A 10216-nucleotide genomic window follows, 5' to 3' on the forward strand; every position below is an offset into this window, starting at 1 on the left:
ACTTGGCACTTCTGTCTAGAAAATAGTCACTGTAAATTGTGGGACTCAGACATCTTTGTATTTCTGCAAAAGATCAAGGTCTGCAAGGGATTCGTGTATGTTTCTATCCGTTTGACCACCAGTGTTCATTTCAGCCACCAGAAGAGTGAAGAGGCATTGAGAATTCATTTTCACGCCTTACCAAATACATGATTAGTCTATTTTTAAAAGTTATTCATAATTTCAAGAACTATTTTCACTTTTAAATGCTCTTCGAATTCACATACGCAGTTTTGTGTATGAAATACATACACAAAATATTAATGAATATTTGTAATTCCAATCCAAGTTTAGGTACTACTTTTTTCTCAGCATCATTTCCCAAACACTCTTCCTTACTTCTATATATAGCTACCTGCCGAAACTGGTTTGGCTCAGTGGATAGAGCATCGGCCTGCGGACTGAAAGGTCCCGGGTTCGATTCCAGTCAAGGGCATGTACCTGGATTGCGGGCACATCCCCAGTAAGAGGTGTGCAGGAAGCAGCTGATCGATGTCTCTCATCGATGTTTCTAACTCTCTATGTCTTTCCCTTCCTCTCTGTAAAAAACCAGTAATATATATTTAAAAAACAACAACATATATATGTGTGTGTGTGTGTACATACATACCATACTTACAATCTTAAAGACCTAAATTAAAATCTATTGTATCAACACATTTACTTCTTTCCCATTTTGGCCATATAAGTTGTTTTCATATTACTATTATGAAAACATGCACATGCATAGTTCTTCTGGATTATCTCCTAAGAAGAGCAGTTGCTCCAAAGAGGATTACTGGATCAAAGGTTAGCAACAAGTCTGGTTCCAAGTAATATGGAGAAAGCACACTCCACCCTGTCTCCCACTGAATGTAACTACAAAACCTGGGTAGACTGCATGGAGCCGCTATTTGAGGGCCCTGAAAATTAAATAGCAGCAGTCACTGAAGAAAAAGAGAATTCAAAGTACCACAGAATTGTGAGTTTATCATTTGTATCCCCTGCAGTTCTCCAGACATCACTCGACCTGAATCTAACTGATAATTGTGCGATTCCCAACGGTCCTGTGGCAAACCCCCTCTCCTCAAAGTTCCAAGCATCCTCCGAACTTTCTACAAGATAGGCCATACCCTGTGTCCTAAAAACACATCTTAACAAATGTTAAAGATTGAAAACATATAAAAGGTTATCTGACCATAATGAAATTAACCAAAAATCAATAACAGGAAAATTTCTACATATTTGGAAATTAAACAGCACACAGCACACTTCTAAATAATTTGTGGGTCAAAGAGAAAGTCTCAAAGGAAATTAGAAAATATTTCCAGCTGAACAAAAACGAACATACAACATAGTGCTTCTAGGGGAACTTAAGGCATTAAGGTTTTTATTGGAAAAGAAGAAAGGTCTCAAATTGATATTCTAAGCTTCCACATTAAGACACTAAAAATAAATGGATCAATAAATAAATGAATAAACAAACAAACAAATAAATAAAGCAAAATAAAACCACAAACTGGGTGTCTTAAAATGCTTTTTCTCTCAGTTCTGGAGACCACAGGTTCGACATTAAGGTGTCACCAGGGTTTGTTCCTTCTGGAAGACCTGAGGGAGAATCTGTTCCACGCCTCTCTTCTAGCTTATGGTGGCTGCCAACAATCCTTGGCATTCCTTGGCTTGTGGATGCATCACTCCAATCTCTGCTTCCATCTTCACATGGCCTTCTCTCCGTGTGTCTGTGTCCTTTTCTGTCTCTTATAAGGACCCCCTCATTGATTTGGGGTCCAGCCTAATCCAGTAGGATCTCATCTCAATTGATACCTTACTTAGGTTATAATTTGTTATAGGTGTAAAATGTCTGTGCTTTCCCTAATGTTCTTTAAAATATTTTTCTCTTTTAGAATGAATTCTGGAATAAATACAAAGGTGAGATGTTTTCTATTTTAATCTTAAGGGAGAGGAGTTCATTAGGATATTTAATTTGGGAGAAATTGTGTTTGAACTTTGAAAATGCTTCCTGAATTGCCTTTCTGTTCCTGTTTAAATTCTATGTATTTAACTTGTTCCGTCTGAGCATTTTTAAGTTATTGTAAAATAGTTTTTTATAGTAACTTTATACTAATTCTAATGTTGCCACTTACATATAGACTTAAATCAGTATATTCTCATTTGAGAATACCAAATTTAGTGATAATTTTAAAAATCCAAGTATATTAGGAAAAAAATAGAGTCGGAAAGATTGGACCCTATAATAAGGTAGCCACCTTGAGTCAACCCTTATACCACCTAAAATGGCATTAATCCTGACTAATGTTTTCATTCTGGCAATACCATTCAAATTTCTCAAAATGACTATTGGACTTATCTCTAAATTAGATTGTACAAATGCACCAAGAAATGTGAAGTCCCGTGTTGATGCTGGGCAGTTGTCTCTGCATTCTCACTTTACCCCCAGAGCATTTGGAAACAGGAGCCCTAACATCTCTGTTGTCCAGTGTCAGACAATCACGTCTTCTCCTTCCACATGGTCCCATGTAGTCACCTCCTAGAGCGCTTCACTCTAATGTAAAAATGCTGTCAAACATTTCAGCAAAAACTGGAAAGCTCAGCCAATGATCCAGTAAGATAAGAGCATCACGTACACAGAGCCACAAAAGGTGAGGATACAGTGAAGTTCAGTTAGGAGAAATTGTTTACAGGGAAACAGGAAGAAGTCCACGTTCATTCGAGTTATCTGAAAAATGTGTGCCAAGATCAACACAGCAAAGTCATCTCCATGGTGATGGAAATTGCCCGCAAGCTTCGGTTTCCAAACCCTTTCTTTGCAGATGGTGACCAGTGTGAAAGCAATCCCTGCCTGAATCAGGGCAGGTGTAAGGACGGCCTTGGGGAATACACCTGCACTTGTCAGGAAGGATATGAAGGCAGAAACTGTGAATTACGTGAGTTCCTCTTCTTGGTAGGCCTTCAAGTCCGAGTTACCTGAAGAATCAAATGTGGGAAAGAGGGAAAAAGTCAAAATGTCCAAGGGAACAACCTCATGTCACTTCTGATGTCCAGTCTGTGCTCCATTATGAAGGGCCACTGTAGTCACAGAAAACAACAAAAATTAAGGGCCCTACAATCCACTCAGTGTTGGAGTTCAGTGAAACACACAGTCACCTCTCCGTTCCTCTGAGAGAGGCTGTGGAACATTCATGAAGCATGTGGCCCACTAACAGAGAAACGAGAATTGACTTCCTTCTTGGAGTAGAATGTATCCCTCATCGTTGTTACTTATATTCCTTGTGGTCCTGGGCAATGATTCTAAATCACCACACCTTTCATTTATTAGTGCACATGCCAATACTAACTGTTAGGGATTGTCCAATTATAAAAATTTGAAACATTTAATTAATCTTACTTGGAAAAGTCACTAGGAGTTTTCCTAATATGCTGGTTAATTTTTAAATATAAATTAGCTTTAATATTAAACCGGATTTCCCTAAAGAGAAAGATTTGCTTTTCTTTTTATTACTTAATTTATAGTCTTTGGAATGTGCTCTTTAATTAGATTACTTCAGAATTTTTTCTGCCGGGAATATCAATTAGGCATCGTTTCATCCCAATCCAGAGCAGCCGCTCTTGCACACCTTTTGGCTCTGACCCCAGGGCCATGGTGAATGTTTTCTAAAGTCTCATTAACGTTGATCTTTGCACCATAATTACTTTTTCATCAAAACCCAAGTGCGGAGTGTAAACGGCCAGGGTAGCATCACTGATGTGAGTTTGGAGGTTGAGTTCAGTGCACACAGGAAGCAGGTGGGTGATTCTGGCTCAGGCAGAGCTGCGGATCTGAGGTCCAGGGAGACACGGCTTCACACGGACATAAGGCAAGAGCTTCCCGTGACCTGTGAGGTTATCCTGTGAGGTGGTACGGCCTCCACCACTTTACAACTGAGGAAACCCAGGCCCATAGGTTGAAATAACTTGCTCAAAACACAAGTGACAGAAGTGCCAGTTTGGCACTCAGGTTGGCCTGCCTCCAGGATGTGCACTGCCTGTTTTGTTTCTTCTTCCCACCGCACTAGGGCCCAGACCCCAGTTTCTGAGACCCTTATTACACAGGGACTCTTCTAGCCTCAGAGTGGGTGGGCCTCTGGCCACTCCACCAGGCTCCTCTTGAGCCCCTGGCCGGGAACCCACCCTCCTGCAGGGAGCCCTTCCAAGCTGGTCAGGACCCATGTGCCTTCTTAGCGCTGAACTTAAGACCCTTCTAGCTTCCAGGGCCCTCACAGGCCATGTTCAGATTATTTAAGGACCTCCTGGAAGGCTGGTGCCGGGGCCCGGCAGATACTAAGTTCTCGCCCTAACTGTACGCCATGGTTTCCCCAGGCAGCCTGGGCAGTGAGAAGACCACACACACAGGCATGATCCTCTCACCCCACCAGCTGCTCTGGGCAGCCCATCCTGTTTGCACCAGCTGATGTGCATGGGCCATGTGGCTCCGGCCTTTTGTTCTAGCCAGGTGGCTGCTGTAGGGCTCACGGTGGGTGTATGTCCCCCTGGGGCTGCTGTCCTTCCTCCCGGCCAGCTGCTACCTCAGTTTCCCCAGCCTGTCCTGAGAACCAACATGCGTCCCTTACAGCCATGCGAAAGTTCTGCAGCCAGGACAACGGGGACTGTGACCAGTTCTGCAGAGAGGAGCAGAACTCTGTGGTATGTTCCTGTGCCAGCGGGTACATCCTGGATGACAATGGCAAGTCCTGCATCTCCACAGGTAGGAGGCACATGGGGCCACTCCACCAGGGCTCCCTGAGTCAGAGAGGCCAGTGCAGGACAGCTGGAGGAGCCGGGGTGGGCCGCAGATTTGGAGACAAACCCCGTTTCTGGGAGCTGCGTGAAAAGTTGGGCCGACGATATTACCTAACTGCTTAGTAAATGTGCAAATTAAGAGAGCAATGCATGGAGGGCACTTTGCACAGTGCCTGATTCGCAGCAAACTCTATGTAAATGAGTGTGTGGAGGCCTGATTTGTACCCCTGGGTAGGACAGGAGGCTTGGGAGACTGGGAGTTACAATGAACCAAGATGAGAGTGCAGGCGGCTGAGGGCAGCCAAGGCCTGACTGTAGGAGATGGGGAGTTAGAAAGAGGGGAGCCGAAGCCCCTCGAGAACTAATTTAGGCCCTAGCTGGTTTGGCTCAGTGGACAGAGTGTCAGCCTGTGGACCAGAAGGTCCCAGGTTCGATTCTGGTCAAGGGTACATACCTCAGTTTCAGGCTCCTCCCAAGCCCGGACCCTGGTTGGGGCTCGTGCAGGAGGCAACCAATCGATGTGTTTCTCTCACATTGATGTTTCTCTCTGTCTTTCCCTCTCTCTTCCACTCTCCCTAAAAATCAATGAAAAAATATTCTCGGGTGAGGATTAACAACAACAAAAAAGAACTAATTTAGGTTGTGTGGGCCTCGATGTTAATCAAATTTATTTATTCTTTTCCTTGATAAAAGCCGGACACGATGAGTCTGGCCTAGAAGCTCGGGAGGGCATGGCCTATTAAGGGGCTGAGTACAGGCCAGGCCCCTGGGGTCTCGCACACTGTAGAAAGGTCCTCCTGTGCTGCAGAGCCAACCTGGAGCCAGCGGTGCTGAGGCGCCACTCCTTTCTCTCAGTCTCACAAAGGCACCAACTTGTTTTTCAAAGCCAGGTTCCCTGACTGATCCACAGCTTCAGCATCAACTGTTCGAGGGGGGTCAGTGAGGGTGAGGGTGTACAAATACAAAGTCCCAGGCCCACTCCACAAGACAGGAACATTCCAGAATGACTGCAATTAGATAACATCAACTCTCTCAACAAGTAAAAGACAGTATCATTTGCACCTCCATTGGTAATGAGATTTTTAAACTTATGCTGGTTCAACAATACGGGATAGACTGTACCATGGACGCAAATTTTGTTTAAATTCCAGGAATAATTACAAATCAATTTAATGAAGTGTGATATCTGGGGGGTGGGGGTGGGGTCAGGTAAACTACTTCCTAATTCAGTATTTCAAAATACAGTGATTACAAATATCAACACCACACTCTTTATCTCCATCTAACACAGCACAAGTCTGCTGGGGGTGGGGAGGGGTCCTTCAGATCCTGCTGGAGCCCTCGCAAAGACTAAAAAGAACTACGTTCTGCTTATCTGATTTTAGGCAAACCCACCGAAGCAGAGAGGAGCCATCTGGTTTTTTTTTCTTTTTTAAATAAATCTTTACTATTCAGATTATTACAGTTGCTCCTCTTTTTCCTCCTATAGCTCCCTTCCACCCGGTTCCCACCCCACCTTATGCCATCACCACTCCCCACCCCCTGTCCTCGTCCATACGTGTATGCTTTTTGGCCAGACTCTTCCTGCACCCCCCACACTCCCTTTCCCCCGAGAATTGTCAGTCCACTCCCTTTCTATATGCCACCGATTCTATTCTATTCACCAGTTTATTCTGTTCATCAGATTTTTTATTCACTTGATTTTTAGATTCACTTGTTGACAGATATGTATTTGTTGTCACTTTGGTGTTCATAATTTTTATCTTTACCTTTTTCTTCTTTTTCCTCTTCTTAAAGAATACCCTTCAGCATTTCATATACTAGTTTGGTGGTGATGAACTCCTTTAGCTTTTTCTTGTCTGTGAAGCTCTTTCTCTGACCTTCAATTCTAAATGATAGCTTTGCTGGGTAGAGTAATCTTAGTTGTAGTTTCTTGCTATTCACCACTTTGAATATTTCTTGCAACTCCCTTCTGGCCTGCAGTTTCTGTTGAGAAATCAGCTGACAGTCGTATGGGTACTCCCTTGTAGGTAACTAACTGTTTTCCTCTTGCTGCTTTTAATATTCTCTCTTTGTCTTTTGTCCTCGGCATTTTAATTATGATGTGTCTTGGTGTGGTCCTCTTTGGATTACTTTTGTTTGGGGTTCTCTGCGCTTCCTGGACTTGTAAGTCTATTTCTTTCACCAGGTAGGGGAAGTTTTCTGTCATTAATTCTTCAAATAGGTTTTCAATATCTTGCTCTCTCTCTTCTTCTGGCACCCCTATAATTCGGATGTTGGTACGCTTAAAGCTTTCCCAGAGGCTCCTTGCACTATCTTCATATTTTTGCATTGTATTATTTATTCCTTTTGATTTTCCAGTTGGGTGTTTTTTGCTTCTTCATATTTCAAATCTTTGACTTGATCTTGGGACCCTCTAGTCTGCTGTTGGGAGTCTGTATATTATTCTTTATTTCCGTCAGTGTATGCTTAATTTCTAATTGGTCCTTTTTCATATCCTTTTGGGTCTCACTATATTTCTCAGAAGTTTCTAGAAGATTCTTGAGTAGCCTTATAACCATGGTTTTGAACTCTATATCCAGGACTTTGCTTTCCTCCATTTCTTTCATTTGTGACCTGTTTCTTTGTCTCCACATTTTGGCTGCTTCCCTGTGTTGATAGAGTGGCTTTGTGTGCTAGGTGTCCTATAGGGCCCAGTGGGCTCAGCCTCCCTAATTACCTGAGGTGGACACTCTTGGTGCACCCCTTTGTGGGCTGTGTGCACAGTCTTGTTGTAGTAAAGCCTTGATTGCTGTTGGTGTCACTGGGAGGAATTGCCCTCCCTGCCAAATGGCTGTAAGGACCAGTTGTGCCTACGTGGGAGAACTTCTGGTCTGGAGAAACCCTTATGGGGCAGGACTTGCTTCAGTGGGGCTTTGGCGCTCACTGAGTCTGCCCCCTGAGTGTGTCTCTTATGGATGTTAAGAGTTTTAATCTGGATGGTCTCACTCTGACCACTGGGTAGACTGACTATTGGATCTCCAAGGGGGTGCAAAGTCACCCACTGCCTAAGGCCACCCAACAGGAGCTACAGAGAGATCTGCAGATTCCTCCTCTTTGTTAGGGGTTTGGAGGTGCCCAGATGAGGCAGAACTGTGAAGTAATGCAGGCTGCTGATAGCCTTAGGCCTTTTGGAAGCTGTGGGTTTCTCTGACCCAGCTGCAGTTTGACAGGTTTTTAGGGGGAGAAAGGCCAGGCCATTAGTATGCAAAAGTCTCTGGGCACAGCTTGGGTTGGGTGTGGTCTCAGGGAGTCATGGTGCAGTGCAAACAGCAATGGTTGCCATCAGCCCTCCCCCGATAGGTCCCTGGGTCTCTATGTCCCTTCACCCTGTGCAGGAACAATGAACACTGCAAGCACCTCTGCGAGAAAGACGCCCTCACATTCTGGCCCTATGCCAGACAGTACAGTTTCTCTCCTTATGAGTTTGGGTCCCCAGATTCTCTCACAGAACTGGATTTCAGAGCAGTCAGGAGCTTATATATCCCTCCCGGTTGAAAAAGACAACAGCGTACCCAGCTGCCAGCCCCTTTCACGCGAGCCTCCATACCTCCACACTTCCACACCTCTGTGCCTCCTACTGGACTCAATGTGCTTTTCTCTTTCCTTCTAGTTGTAAAATTTCCACTCAGCCAGCCTTCCCACGGTTATGGACGCTACTCGTTTTGTCTTTTAGTTGTAGTTTTAATGTGGTTGTGCGAGGCAGCAAGTCCAGGTGTTTACCTATGTCACCATCTTGGTTGTCCTCTGTTTTCTGATGGGCCTCCATACCTCTCCCTTTCTCTGTCCAGTGTTGGCCCTTCTCTCCGCCTCAATTTCTTAGTTGGTAATAATACAGAAAGGAAGCTTTCTGGTATTTGCTGACATCTCCCCTGAGTTTGGTGATTTTAAGGGTAGTCAACCCTGTTAGACATTATCATACAAAGCCGTGTTGTGCAGTGCTCCTTCTTATGCCTCAGGTTGTTTGCCTATGTTGTCCCTTTTTCCAAGAACAATTTAAAACAACAACAACAACAACAACATTTCATTAGAAAATGTTTGCACACACAGCAGGTTTGACAGAATTTGACAGTGAGCACCCCTATGTGCCTACCTGGGTTCTGCCATTAACCTCTCTGCTTGCTTCATCGCCTGCCTGCCCTTCTGTGTCCTCTGTCCACTCTCAGCCTCTGTAGTATGTGGGTGCATTTTCCAAGTAGCTTGCAGACATCCCCTTCAATGCTTCAGCATCCTGGTCAGCCCCAGAGCTGGTGTCTGCAGCAGGTCCTGTAGGTGAGACTGACACACAGTGGGGGCACTGACGGGAAGGGCACTTTCCCTGCATCATGACAGTTACGTCCACCTGGTAATGCCACCGAGATCAAGACACAGGGCACTCCGCACCCCAAAAGTTCCTCACACCCTTCCCAGTTACCAAGCACACGCTTCACTCTTCCCCAACTGCAGTTCTCCAGGCCCTCTGACCCGACCCATAACCTTGGGGGTCGGACCCTCTCTCTCTCTCTGGCCTCCCTATGCCTCCTGCTGCTAATGAACTGTTCCTGCAGTGCAGGGAGGGTTTCACTTTGCTGAAGCCACAGGCCATTGGTTTTTCTTCCAGAGCCTTATCCCTGTGGGAAACTCACTCTGCCACAGAGGAGGAGGCCGGGGTCCCTGACCGCCCACAGCAGCAAGCATCCCCCAGAAGACAGTGGAGACCTGGATCCCACCGCGAACCCTTTCAATGGAGACCTGGATCCCACCACAAACCCTTTCGATCTGCTGGGCTTGAATAACACACAGCCAAGTTCTCCAGAGGAGGAGAACTCACTTGTCAGGATAGTGGGAGGGAGGGACTGCAAAGATGGCGAGTGTCCCTGGCAGGTAAGTGCTGAGCACGTTCAGTGAGTTAACTGGATGGGCAACTCACTCTGGGCACTGCAGGCACAGCCATGGAGGCCGAGGCCGGGATCATGATGCCCGCGCACATGTGGACCCTCAGCAGGCTTTGAGCTCCCATGCTGAAGGAACCTGAGATGAGAAGGATCTGGGCCCTTGCCTACACACTCCACCCCTGCTGCCCATTCCCATCCCATGCTCAGGATCTGAGCCCTAAAACCTCTCCTACAGTAGGAGGAGAGATGGGGTGCCAGCTGAGGCCATGGATGAGCAGGTAAAGGGCAGCTCCCCTGATTGTGGGTGAGGTCTCTGCTTGCTCTTCTGTTTGACTGGAGGCAGAACGATTTACTCTCCTTGTTTCATTTCTAATTTGGTAAGACTTTTTTATTGAAACACCTCAATTCTATTGAGGCAGAGAGTACCTTAGAGTATTAGACCTCAACCTGTGGGCCATGATCCCTTTTCGGGTTGAACGACCCTTTCA

General features: G+C 45.4%; 1 protein-coding gene across 1 annotated transcript; it reads left to right on the forward strand.

Moving 5' to 3' along the window:
• Positions 1-1922: 1922 nt before the first annotated feature.
• Positions 1923-9717, forward strand: LOC102435428 (coagulation factor X-like; the record flags this gene model as incomplete). Its single annotated transcript, XM_014450806.2, has 4 exons — positions 1923-1947; positions 2850-2963; positions 4649-4780; positions 9455-9717. Coding segments are annotated over 4 exons (534 nt in total), but the record flags the coding sequence as incomplete, so codon positions are not given.
• Positions 9718-10216: the final 499 nt, after the last annotated feature.

This window comes from Myotis lucifugus, unplaced genomic scaffold (assembly GCF_000147115.1).
Source record: "Myotis lucifugus unplaced genomic scaffold, Myoluc2.0 scaffold_3872, whole genome shotgun sequence".
Taxonomy (NCBI): domain Eukaryota; kingdom Metazoa; phylum Chordata; class Mammalia; order Chiroptera; family Vespertilionidae; genus Myotis; species Myotis lucifugus.